Source organism: Falco biarmicus, chromosome 1 (assembly GCF_023638135.1).
Source record: "Falco biarmicus isolate bFalBia1 chromosome 1, bFalBia1.pri, whole genome shotgun sequence".
Classification (NCBI taxonomy): Eukaryota; Metazoa; Chordata; class Aves; order Falconiformes; family Falconidae; genus Falco; species Falco biarmicus.
In genome coordinates, this window is record NC_079288.1 from 16857879 (window position 1) to 16872268 (window position 14390).

General features: G+C 36.3%; 1 protein-coding gene across 12 annotated transcripts in view; it reads left to right on the plus strand.

The window, feature by feature from the left end:
- Positions 1–14390, plus strand: part of BCAS3 (BCAS3 microtubule associated cell migration factor) — a 370196-nt gene that overhangs the window by 81371 nt on the left and 274435 nt on the right. For all 12 annotated transcript variants that reach the window (XM_056357251.1, XM_056357216.1, XM_056357199.1 and 9 more), the window contains exon 13: positions 6703–6796. In XM_056357251.1, coding sequence (XP_056213226.1) covers positions 6703–6796 — 94 coding nt within the window. The remainder of the gene's footprint in view (positions 1–6702; positions 6797–14390) is intronic.

Consider the following 14390-nt stretch of genomic DNA (forward strand, 5'->3'; position numbering starts at 1 on the left):
TAGGATTTTGTGTGTGTGTATATATATATATTTTTGTGTGTGTGTATATATATATAGGCTTGCAAAGTAATGATGCATGTGCTTGTCCATTGACTTTGAGCATAGCAACATAGATTTTAAAGATGGAGTGAACCGCTCTGTACTTGTGTATGAACATACAGATTAATTTGCCAGTAGAACAACTGAAGGAACATGTTTTGGACATGACCCAGAAGGACTAACTACATCTCTACGTTTTCACCAATTTTTTTTTATATCTGCTGTTTCAAAGATACCCAATATGAAGAATGCGAGATGGGAGTAAATGCATTTCATGAAGTGTACTGGGCTACCATGGCAGAGGTTGAAATGCTAGCTTACCCCTGAAAAATATACAACTAAAGACCAAAGAAATCTTCTAATGTAATCTTGCAGGATTAAATCTGCAGGGAAAGTATTTTTAATAAACCTTATAAATGTAGATATTGTAGTAAAGTCTCAAACCCAACAGTTGTTTATATGATAGCTCCTACCTTCATAATTGGTGGTACTTTAAGAAAATCTGAATTATGGGGTAATTAAATGCAAAGGAATGTGGAATTATTGAAGTTGGCTGTCATGATGTATTTGTAAAGGGAGTCAAAATAATTATCGAGATGCCCAAGTAACTTTGTGGTAAACCAAAATATGTTAACAAGGTTGTGTGCTTGTTTAAACTTCCTTCTAATGAAGTGTTAGCGAACTTTTCAGTTAGATGTAATGACTATTTATTTGAATCTGTTAATTAGTTGAAATGGATAAAACTAAAGCTGTACAGATGTCCTCTTTTGCCGTAATTGGAATTAAATGTGTAAGACTTTAGTGGCTTGAGTTTTAAAGAAAAATTATTTTCTTTCGACCTTTGTTTCTGTATTCTTAATTAATTCACCAACTAGGCCACCCACATGTAGTCTGCAATAATGACCTTTCTCAAAAGTGGCCAGTTTTGTGACTGAATGTAAATCTTTTAAACATCTAACATTTAGTTGACAGAGAAATATGTGGCCATTTAAAAATACAAAACTTGATTCTTAGTGCTTTTGATAGAGCAGTGTGATTGATGAGATATCATTGTGTTGCTTTCACAGGTCATCCAAAACTCATGAAAATATTTGAGGAAATATTTTTAAAATAACTTATAAAAATAGGATAACATGTTGATCTTTTTATGTTTTAAAATGTGATTGGTGCTTTTTTCTGTTCCCTATTAACTTTTTATTGCATTAAAGAGGAATTTTCAGAAAAAAAGTTAGACTGCTGCAGTTTCAAAAGTTCATTTTCATTTCGTAAGGAGTTGATAACAATTGAACCAAATGAAGATGTTTATCAGGAGCAAGAATTGTTGTGAAACTTTGGTCTAGAGGAAAAAGAAGCTAGAAGAATAAAGTGTATTCAATAATAGAACTTCCAACTACATACGTAATTCCACTGGTCATTAACACCAGTGCTTTTATTTATAAGAACGGTTTCACAAAGGTTAATTTGATGTTCTGATGCTCATATATTTGGCATCAATTTTCTTCACTTTTTATATCTACGTGTATTACAGAAGAATTCTTTTTATATATAAATATAAAAAGAGCAACAGGATTCCCTCAGAGCATAATACTGTCTGCCTTACTTTTATTAAAGGAGATCTGTTTTTTGTCAAGAAGACATTTTTGTCTCAGATAAATGGTTCAGGCTGAGCACAAGGCTGTTTTGAGTTTATGCTGGATTCTATTAAAAGGAGTGCAGTAGTTAATGCCACAGATCTATCACTTTTAGCCCTTTTCCACTGATGTTTGACCTTAGCTATAAGTTGGGGGAGGCTAACTGGGGGGGTCGGTGTGGAGGGGGCTGGTTTTTGTGCATACGTCTTAGGAACTGAAGCAAACACTGCTCTTAACTTCAGCTATTTAAATCAATGGAGATCTTAATAAGTGTATATACAAAGATTTCTCTAGTATATAATACCCATATTTATAAATATTGCCAAACCTCTTTGTTATTACGACGATGAGATTATTCTTTCTTAATTTGATTAAGAGTAGGACCTGCGTGATTAGATTTGTGTCCATTTTTATTTGTGTTACTTTCATGTTTTATTTAAAAACATGTCTCCACTGGGATAAGTGGTGTAATTTGCCTTGAAAGATTAAAATAATTGAAGTCATAATTACTAGTGGCTTCTGTTCAGCAGTATGGAAAATACAATGAATGAAGAAAAATATGGCATAGGAGAAAAAAGCTTTGGCTTCAGCTATCTCTTGCCCTCAAAGCAAACACTGTTTTCTGATAATAAATGTAATGATCCCCTAGGTGTTTTGTCTCTTTCTGTTTTAGAGTAAGATAAAGAGGATTTGATTCATCTTTGATCAACTATGGTGTTCTGTTGAACTCTAATAGAGCTGGCTTGAGAGCTGCAGCATTGGCTCAGTGTCTCCCGCTATGGACTGGGTTGGCTGGGCAGCTTTTTTGAAAATTATGTTGCCGCTCTCTTGATAAGATAGTATTTGGGCATCAGAAACAGGCTGAATGCTCATTTACAAGGCCGTTTTGGTAGAAGAGCCTTAGTGTTTTGTTTCTTGTTGGTTTTTCTTAAAATGGTGTTTCTATTTGTAATGGTAGGGAACTCTGCAAGGAAGATACTCAAACATCCATATGAACCTCAGTGACTATGCAATTATAAGAGTATTGCTAAGATTTATGAACCTTTTTCAATGAGAGACTCTGTACGGTCTTTTACTCTTAATAGTAGAGTGGTTAGAGGCCACTGCCTTGGAGGATGAAGCTTGTTTGGGATGAAAAAGATTGCAGGCTCGGGATTCCTGTGGGATTTGTATGTTCTGTGCATTGGGAAGCTGAACGAGCTGCTTCCTTCAAGCTTTTTGACAGCACTTGCATGCATTATTAGGCAATTTGTACCACTGTTTTGACTTCCAAGAAAAATTTCCAACTCTACTCTTTTCAGTGGTAAGAAACCATAAACTGGCCGAAAGGAACTAGTTGTACAATGTGGGTATTGATTTAATGTGCCATTTGTTAGCCGACGGGCATCGTTCTCTCCAGCACCTTTGCAGATAGCGTCTTCCACTTCTCCCTTGGCAAGAAGTGGCTTCTAAAACTTGGGAAGCCTCCGTGGCAGAGCCTTGAATACTTCTTCATTCCTGTACAGCTCCAGTCTTCATCCTTGTCTACGTGAAATCTGTGCTATTTGATCTATTTAGATCTATATAAACCCTGTTGTACCAGGGCAGTTATATCCATTTAAAGGTCTCTAATACAGAAAATAATGTATTCCCATATAAAGCATCTCGTGTTATATCAGCATAATTTTGTTTTCCTTTAGGTTGTATACGATGGTGAAAATCCTACTATGATTTTTAAAGCTATGGAAGTTGTAAATTGCCATGTGAACCAGGCTTTTCTTTTGTGGCATGTTTGGAAGGGATGTTTCCAAAGAGGCTCCTCTTTGGTTGATGATGTAGTTAAGTCAGCTGCTGTAATTCCTTTGATATTTTTTTTCTCCCTTCTTTGTAGTGTTGAAATTGTAAAAAATGATGTATGTTTTCCCCAACTGTCCATGGCAAAAGTGCAAGGGAAGGACATGAAAAATCTTGCAGTGCAGCCTATAGGTTTAAATAGAAGTTGGTGATTTTAAAACGGTACTTTTCTTCTCTGTTCCACAAGGATATTTTTTTTCATGTTGATTTTAAAAAGATGAACATTTTTTCCAACTTCATCTTACCTTGCACCAGCAAGTGTTGTTTCCATGTGTGTGCTTCAGAAGCAAGTATTTCAGTTCTCTGGCCGCAGTCGGTAGGGAGTGACAGATATCAGATGTCAAGAAAGGAGGTGATGTGGCACCATCACAACCTGAGTTTCAGATTCTCCAGTATCCAAGGATCTGCAATTTTCTGAGTAATGAAGGTGCTTTTTGGGGTTTTTCTTTTTTACACCCCCCCCCCCCCCCAACTTGGCCAATGCAGGATACTAACATAATTTTACTTGAGTCTGAAAGCTCTGCATGAGTCAAGCTTTGGTGGCAGGCGAGGGTTTTCAGGATCCACAAGCTTACAGTTGCTTTTCTTTCATTCTCGATGGGATGTTATGCTGACAAGTTCTTCTTCCTTGTATTTCTATCACAAACAATGGAATTGTATAACAGCTAAAATAAGGACTGGTTTGCTGTACCTGAAAATCAGCTTTTACAGTGAAAAGAGATTTTTTAAAAAGTCCGTTTAGATTAAACACAAAGGGTGTTTTTCCAGGAAGGTAATTTTAAGCAGTGATTGAAAATAAAACATTTCAAAGTGTGGAGTCAGTTAGCATAGCATACAAGTAATAGATTTGGGCTTTAGTGTATTCTCAGATTGGTATGTCTAAGGTGTTTCACAATTTTTAATGTTGTCAGATTTTTGCTTTGTATCTTCTTTCCAGAGGAAAAATATTTAAAGGTTGTCTTACCATCCAGAGTGTTCCTTGTCTGTTAAATAGGGGTTTTATGTTGCAGGGATGACAGCAGTGGTACATTTATCATGAGGTTAAAAAAAAAAAAAAAAAAAGACCATGCTGAATTAATCCATTTTACAGTCTGTAGAAGATGATGCTATGTAACTTTTTAAGCAATGATTTAGGTACTGTTGATACCTCCCCATTTCTAGATTAATATTTTTTGTTTAACAGACTAGATTTAAAAATAAAAACCCCAACTTTTCTTTCTTTTGTAAAGCTGTTTTATGATGCTACTTTATCATTACCGTGTATCTTTAATTAGAGCAAAATGTTTAGGATAAGACTGGGTTACCTAAAAGTGGAAGCTGTGAAAAGATGTATAGGAGTTATTTAGTGCAGTTTATATAGGCTGAGAAAAGAACACTGTTCCTTTGAAAAGCTCTTAGGAAGATCTCCAGACCCTTTGGTTAGTGGTTCTGGAATAAGCACGAAATGCTGACAACGGAAAGCAAAACCATAATTGTGCTTATGTGACAGTGCCAAGTAATTTGAACATTTAAAGTAAGTCAGGCGCAGGCCTCTTCATCCATATTACGTGACTTCTTTAAACACTTAAAGATGATTTCTCTTTTTGAAGCATAAAAATATCTTCAAATTATTCTGATATCTGTTAGGAATAGGAAGTATTAAAAACCTTTCAGATTATCTTTGAAGCAGCAGACAAGTTGAAATGGGAAATTTTGCGCTATCTTATTAAGAAGGTGGGTTTTACTTACCACAGAAACTCTTTCTATTAAGTCCTTTTCTGACAGATCTTTCTCATTATTTTACTTAATTTAGTTTTTAACATGATGTAACCAAGGAATAAAATAATTTTACAGCTCCTGCATATGTTTTGTCCACATATCTTTTGGTTCTCTGCCACAGATCTAAGAATATATTTTCCTTTTCGTGCAATTAGATACTGTGTTCTTTTGGAGGTCCTTTTGTAAGTCTTCACAGTCAGCTTTAGTTTTGACTGGCCCAAGTAGTTTTATCAACTTCAAATAGCCTTTTGTTTAAATAAAATCAAAAGCTTATCCTTTGTCCCTTTCTCCAGAAGATGTTGCGCAACACAGATCTCAGTTCAGATATTTCCTTTTCCACTTAATTTCCCTCTGTTATGAAAACTCTCCTGCCTCATAATTGCTTTCTTGTTCGCAAGAAGGTATTTTGCCACAGCATGATTTTTTTGGTTTTTTTTTAAGGGGTTTTGGTTAACAACCTTTGTAATACTGTTATTTAATGTCCATCAAAGCAAATTCAAGATGGAGAAATTTCTTGTTCATTGCATATTCTGCACTGTAGCTGCTTTCATATGCGTTCCCAGTCCTTAATATTTCTTGTGTCCTTTGGAAATCCAGATACCTCAAGTCCATCACCACTTACTAGCAGGATGCAAGCTGTGGTGTTCCTGCCTATGTAACTGATGGAAAACAAACCCGCTTTCTTCATCTGGGTTTGTGGTCCGTTTTTCCACTCGTTTGCCATGTATACTTTGAATCCCAAAGAAAATACTGATTTACGTAATGGTTAAATATTCCCTTTTCTTTGAAAAACTCTATGCTACCTCTTGGGTTTTTTTCTGTTCTGTGATTTTTGTTATTGCTTAGAGAAAATAACGTGTTGTTGACAGTTAAAGACCTGCCCGTGTGCTTCAATGTAATTACACCGATCCTCCTTACCTTAGCCCAGCTGCACACTGCTGCTGAGTCTGGTGGAATGGGAGCTCCTGTCCATGGGAGAGTGGAATGAGCGAGAGACTCCTGTCACAAATTTATGAATAATAGGCCTTCTTGACTGTAGGCATACAGAGAGGTCACAACCCTTGCTTCAGCCAACGGCAGTGGAAACTGTAAATGTAGCTTCCTGGTGCACTGCCTGCAGACTTCTTTTGTGATAAGCTTCTGTGCAGCCATTGATGCTTTGTGTAGCAAACCAGTAATACTTTGCTTTATTTTAATAGGATGAATAAATAGAGAATCTAGGTGTAAAGTGTATAATTATTTCTAGTTAATAGTAGATTATTTGAGCGTGTCTCTATCTAAAAAAAATAGATTGATTGTGTTCAATTCACATGCAGTTATATTGCTAATTCATGCCACTGTGTATATTTTCTAAAACAACTCCTGTATCAGTAAGTTAGTATTTTCTCTTAGGCATATTTTTACTTCCTAAGCTTCTTTTGTCTCTATTAATATTCTGCAGGTACTTGTCAGTGAGGACTCTGATAGTGATGGTATCGTGGCTCACTTCCCTGCACATGAAAAACCTATTTGCTGCATGGCTTTTAACCCCAGTGGTAAGTTATTTTACTGTTTTAATGTGATAATTGTAAACAAGATGAAGACAGTAGAATGTCACAGGTATGTGTTCCATTGCTTTGGAGGAATTGCAGGTACCATTCTAACACATGCAGGTATCTCCTCGCTGCTGCTAGGACTTTTGACCTGCTCTGTTGAGTGTTGACTGTGCTGTACACTGGTTAATTTGGTTTCTCTGGAAATGTCAAACTTAAGCTATGTGAGAAGATTGTCTGCCACTTTGAATGTAGCAGAAGTATTAAGGAATTATCTTCTCTTGGGTATCCTGCCAGCCAGGTATCCAGGTGTTCTGATACGCGGGTATCCAGAGGATCAGCACATGTATTAAGTTGTACTCCTCCATAAATGAAAATAAAATGAATCATTTCACTGGCACTGCTTCTTAAGGTAACTTACACTGCCATTATGTGTTTTATTGATGAAGAATTTGTGATTCTACCCTCTTTCCTGAGTGAAATCAACTATAATATGAAAATACTTTTAAGAAACTCCTCAAAGTACCTATTTCTCTCCTTTCTCTTGATGAATGAACAATGACCGTGGCAGCAGAGATAACTACGAATCTTGTCTCTTAATAAATCTTAACTTGACAATTAACATGTCTATGATTCTACTTATGGGCAGGGAAAAAAAAAAGGTTTGGTTAATTGCAGTAGTAATCAATGAAACAGCCAGAGAATCAACAGCTTCTACTTGCCTAAATCAACGGTTTCTAAAATATGGCCATGAAGATCCTGAGGATGAAGTCACATTTTAAAGAATAAAACTAAATGTATGTCACTTACGTTTTCACTTTTACTGACCAGTTGGTCTTATTCTGACATCCCATCTGTTCTGTCAGAACTCTTTAATAGTGGTGCACAGTTCACAGCATTTTCACTGAGGTTTTGACATAAAAAAACTGTATTCTCATCTGGCTGAACTTTCTTCTGATACTTAAAGAGATTTTTCTGTGGAACTTTATGTATTTGACGGAGAATCAGCTATGCAGATTCCAGAACAGTAATATTTTTGCTTTGTACTCTGGTAGAAAGGTAATACCTAGAGTTGAGCAGTGCTAATTAAGTGAAATAAATACAGCTGCTTAACTTAGAGTGCTTTATAGATACTAATTAAATGTCTCCTTAAGACAATTTTTATGATTGTACAGATTTAAGGAAAATGGAATGTTTATGCAAGACCCAATTAACTTGTTATTTTTTAAATTGAAGGATATATTTGCATATTATTGACTTACTCCTATTATAATTAAGCTCTTTTGGTTTGCTCAGGTACTAACATTACAATCCTTTGTATATGATATAGCTGACTGTTACCTTATATCTAATGGTGCAGTAAGATACTTAATGGCAAAATGCTTTTTTCTAATTGCTGTTATTTTTGACTGATTGCAAATTATATATGTTATGAGATATTTGCAGGAGGGATGACTCACAGCAAGGTATTGAATCATACCGCATGTTCTGGGTACAGCAATATCAAAACAGTTGAAAACTCTTACCTCAGCTGCCTACACTCTGAAAGCAGCACTTAACGCAGGACTCTCTATTCTTTATTTAACATCAAGGCAGAATTTTGTTTGAAGCCAGCGTTGTTAGTAACATCATCTTAATCCATTATATAGTGGTATTTTGCCAATTAAACTGATCTCATTACTAAGCAGAACAAAACAAGAGGCGGCTTTTGATACTGTCTTCATCTATTGGCTGGTTGTAGTGAAAAAACACTTATAATTTCAAGCAGTGTATGTGATGCTGCACGGCAGCATAGCAACTACAGACTTATGCTGTAAAGGCAAACAGGGAACACTGATCTGTTTCAGTGTACTATTTTATTTTCTATGACTGATTAAATAGCTTAATTTCATCATGTCTTAACCCAAGAGCCCCTGAGCTCCACAGGTATTCAGGTCTGTAAAAACTTACAGGATTATGTTTGAAAAAAATCTAAACCAAAGCCACCACTACACTGGAAACCACTGAAGGTCGATGGATATGGAAGATGGTTATATATGAGTTTTGTGTAGTAAACCAGTAGAACAGTGCCACAGCCACTTTAAGCTGTATTTTAAAGGTATTGGTTGCCAGTAGGATACCTTTTTTGTTTGTTTGTTTTTCCTTTTCATGTTTTCTTACTGAACAAGGAGCTTTCTAGAGATAAGTTAATTGTGATAAATAATAGTGCAGAATTTATGGATATCATTGTGAAAACAGCTCCTGGTAATACATTGCTTCAATATAGTATTATCAGAAAACAATCCAGTGGGAAGGAGAGAGACTCACTAATTGTCAGTAAATGACAGTCATATTTTTTTCCCTGATCTTTCTTTTTGAAACCAAGAAGAAATCCTTTACTGCACTTACACTGTCCAAGATATGTTACTGTGGGCCTGATTGAAAGTCTTGCAATGGCAAGACTCTGGCTGGTAAGGTGTGTGTCTTTTGTTTGTTTGTCTTGCTTTGGTTTTGAGGCTTTGAGGCTTTGAGGGTTTTTTTTGTTTTTTCCTCCCAGCATGTTAAATAATCTCTGTGAAGTTCTGAGCTGGGTTCATTGACGAGGAGAGCTTGCTGTATGCATGCTCTTTTACCTTAGCTGCATTACAAAGCAAAATCCTGCAAGAACAAGCAGAGGTGTCTCTGCATAGCATTTCATTGTGCTGTATAGACATTTCTGTAGTAACTTTTGCTGGCTTTTAGGTCTACCTTGTGTTTAAATTTAAGGCAAATCTGTTGAAGTTTTTTCTGGTTTTGAGGTATTCAAAGAAAGAAGAGACAACATATAGTTAGTGGGGGGTTTTTGGGTGGGTTTTTTTTTTTTTTGTATTACATGTATGGATGCTCGGAAAATCTGGTTGAATAATAAAATAACAACCTTGAAATATCATTTCTGAGTATACTTAGGGGGCACCATAGCTGGTTTTTTTTTTAATGCTGCCTAGCATGTCCCTCTATACCTCTTCCAGACCCTTATGTTAATAAAAGCTTGCTTGAGTCAGTTGATTTTAGGGAGACTGTAAAAGTCTCAGTCAGAGACATATAGCAAATCGTGTTTAACATTAGAAAAGGGGGAAAAAAACCCCAAACAAACCACCAACCATAAAGGAGAAAAATTGCAGTTCCTGGTAGTTTAGGTTTTCTCTGTGTTTTTTCCTGTGCACATCAAATTTTAGTTTTCAAAAAAAGTTGTGATTGTTTACTATGGGGAGTGGGTTGCTGGGTTTTTCTGGGGAATGGAGGGAAGGGGAGGGTTTATACTGCAGCTGAAAATTTGTGGCCAGGCATCTCATCTGCAAAATCCCTTAGTCCTATGGAATTTCTAAAAGTCGGGACCCTGCATATATTGTTATTGCCTCTCTGCTTAACATTTTTCATTTTAATAGGTAAGATATGTAGTAGTTCAATAAAAGTGAAAAAGGACTGGTCCTCCTTTGCCATTTGTTGCTGATTGAATCTTTGGGAAACAGACATGAAATGCTAACTGGGTCCTTATTCTGGTGGTAAAAATAAAAATTATGATGTGAGTTTCCTTAATCTGTTCTCTTTGCCAGTTGTGTTGTCAGCTTTGGTGGCAGAGTTTCTGCTGGCCAGTGGGCACACTTCCTGTATAACATTCTTGTTCTGTTTCTGGAAGTGTGCTTAGTACGTCCAATTCCAAGCTTCAAGTTCAGGTGACTTGGCACTGCTGCTTGTTTTCTTTTTTTCCTTTTTAATTGCTAGAATATGAGTATTTAATGTATACTTTTCTTCCACAGGAAACTGACACAGTTTCTCTATATGCTTTATTATATGTCAAAATAGTGATTTATTTATATAATGCCATATATGCCAGGGATTGCTTTTGTGACTTATGTGAAGATAAGGTCCCTCTTTTGAAGCACTCGTGTTTTGATATTTTTAGACATCCATCCAATATTGAATAAATCAAATAAATATTATAGTAATAATTTAGCATTGCCAAGTGCCATGGATGAGATGCTGTCTATTAACAGGAAGAAGGGGTCTGATTTTGCAGTATATTCGTTTAGTAAGTAATGCATACACATGGTATTTATTTATTTTTTTACCACAGCCCCTTCCCAAGAAGGGACGCTTGCACCACAGTATGTGGCGAGGATACTTGCATGTAAGAGGAAGGAGCTGTGGGGCCCTGGGGCAGGTGATGACCAGAACTGGGCTCTTGCCAGCAGAGTAATTGGTGCAGCTAGGAAATGGCCAGCAAGCCAGATGAATTTTGCAGGGAGACGTGGCTGACAGACCGTAGGCTGGGTGCCGCAGATACACAGAGTCTTGCGAAGTGCAGTCACTGGCTGTATTTTGATCCTAGCACTGTTTTGTAGTTGACTGGGAGAATAATAATAATATTTTTTCAACCTAATTGAGAAGGATCCATGGTCGAAGAAGAAAATCACATCTTTTAGGCGTACAGAAACATTTGCGAGGGAAATGAGCTGCGTTCTGAGAATGGTTCGTTCATATTTGAACACCCATCTGATCCTCTGTGCGAAGCAGCTGCTGCAGACAGTCAAGAGCGCCATGTCCACTCCTTCATTTCTCAACAAAGGAAGGCAGCTTCTAACTTTCAGGGAGACTTCAAGCCTTTTAATAAAACTTTTCAAGATGAGAATAAATAGTAAAAGGAAGTGAAGTAATATACTGATAGACTGGGGACTTTATTAATGTCTCTCTGGCATGTATATTGATGCAGTGGAAACAAGAGGCTTATATTTACAAAGAGACTCGAAGAACAGTTACTTTAATTCACTTATTAAATGAAAATCACATTACGCTTTAGTGTGGATAATTTTACATAGTGTTAACATACCCTTGATTTATCTTAGCTTGAATATTCAGTTTTGGATGAATTGAAGGCCAATTTACAGTGGACAGACTGTCCAGACAAAAATTTACTGCTGTTACTAATTCACAGTAGGTAATTCAGATTAATTGCTCAGACTGCATCTGTGTAGATATGCTCCCAGACTTGCGCATCATATTTTTTCCTGGTTATATATTTTTTTCTGAAGAAAATCTTGATGCCTTTTTGTTTGGTCCAGGAACAAAGCCTGTCTTTACAGGATTACAGTCTATATACCTTGATCACACAAGAATAATCTCGGGTGTTGTTAGCTACGTTGAGTTGCAGGTAATTTCACCTGCATAATTTCCTTTTTTTTGATGAACATAAGTGCTCTGTTACCATGGCTTACAGGACAATGTAGCCTTCCACCATTTCTTGGAATGGTGATTTGACTTTTTCCAGGCTATAGATGTAAGACGTTTAGAAATGTCAGTTGTGTACAACCAGTAGCAATTGTACAACAGTCACCATTGTCTGTTACACATTGTCACACAGCAGTATTAACACTGCGGTCTGTGTTTATTATGGTTGAGTTTTTACCATAATTAAACTACAGCCTGGATAAAAAATTTTGGTAAATATTTCCTTGGTTATTAAGTTGGTTTTTTGTCAGTGCAACATTATGCAAGACTTTGTCATTAGGAGATTTTAAACTTTTATATGTATATAGTATTTATTTTTATATATTTAGAAATTAACTTACATAATAGAAAATCCAGGTACAAACCGTTTGCAGAATGTTACAGTTGTCACGGTATCACAGAAGAATCCTATCTGCTATGTACTGTAATAGACAAGAGCTTATTCTGCCAACTCTGAATGAAGGTGCCCTGGACTAAATTTTGGTACTTCCCGAAAGGAAGGAATACACCATAGGGGGTTACTTAAATTAAGATGTTTACAGAAAAGCCTCCAAGCTTTAAACATGTTGATGATAGTCTGCCAGGAATTCTAAGTGTATGCCAGGTCTGAAATGGGGAGAGGAATGGAAGGGATGAAATGTTACCAATTAGAATTGGTTGCTCGATGGTAAACTGGATTAGTTTAAACTAGAGAGTGTCTAGACTGGAGACTGAAGGAACCATACAAACATCCTCGTTTTTCATTATGTTGTATTAGACGCTGTGATTTAGAAAGGAGGAAAAAACCTCACCAATTCTGATGTCAGCCGTAGTCCATTAAAACTAATTCACTTTGTTCCCTCTTCCATTGTAGGCACAGAGATGATTGCTAGTCACTGTTGTTAAAAGCAATAAATACACTGGGCTACACAGACCTCTGGCATGATCTGTTATGGAAATTTCTGTGTACGGCTTCATTCAAATGTTTTGGTTTATTGCTATTCCTTTTAATATTGGTCCAAGGTATCCACTGTTTTACTTTCATGTAAGGTCCTGGGACTGGAGCAGAGTTGTGGATGCGAATATCCTGAATTGAGACGGCACTGAGAACTGAGGCTTCAGTGTGATTTGGGAGGCATTAGGTCTGCTGCATATTTTTTTTTTTGTAAGACGTTTCAATATAGAGCCCTAAGGGTATATATAATATTTGGAAGTTGGATTTCCACATGTTTAAAAGGAATTTTTATTTTTTAATGGAAATATGCCACCCCTCCCACCCACCCCAAAAGAAACAAAGTGTTTAGTTTCGGAGGGCTGTGGGGTGCTATTTCTTATCTTTTTATATACCAGACCTGGAAACTGAGAAGAGGAGGATGTTACATATTTGAAAAACACACCAATGTGCTGTATTTTTTTGCAAAATACAATTACCTATTTTTTCCTCTACACTCAAGGAATATATTCCAAAATAAATTGGAAATTCTGGCTTTCTCACTACCCTAACTTTTAATCATCTGATTCTTTATTTATATCTACAGTTCTAAAAGGATGTGGCCTGTTTCCCTTTTCTGAATGGATTTTTTTCAAGTATGTTCAGGTTCCTGTTTCCCTATCTAGTTAGTATTTATAATCCTGTGCATTCTGGAAAGGTATTTTCATTGATTGTTATAAAGACATATTAAAAAATAATGTATTTTTTTTAAGATGTATGAATAAGTTTTGGGAGGTCCGTAGAACAGCATAAGCTTTGTGTTTCACTCCTCTATATCTAGTTCTTCCATGTGATTTTGTAATGCATTTCTAAATAGTTTCTCGAGGCATAGTTTCTAAAACATTAATCTTCTGCTCACTGGATATATTTAAATGAGCTCTGGACTGACACACATACAAACATGTATTATACATACACAAAAATATTCGGTTCCTCTTGTGTGTCAGGAAGATTATGGAAAAATTATACAAATGCTATCCGCTGCTGGTATGTGTTCTAATGAGAAACCACCGGCAAATAGTTATCCATTGTTTGCAGACCGCATCTCAAAGGAAAAGTTAAAAATACAGTAAAATTTACATGACGGAATAACACTGCAAAATGAACTCAAAAGAAAATACGGCTTGGTTGACTAGCTGGCATGCAAGCTGTGGTGTATGGCTTCTATTCATAGAAGTGAAATTAAAGGATGCAGTTAAACACAGTTGTGAAACGTCCAGTCCAACAGCTGCATTGAGTTTGTTTTTCAATTTCTAGTTGCCTTTCTTGTTTATTAGCTGTGACTCTGAGGTCAGAATTAAAACAAATATTTTAATGGCAGCATTTATGATGTTGGCAGGGAGCGCTATGGCTTAGTCCTGCGAGTTGGACAAGACTCGATCT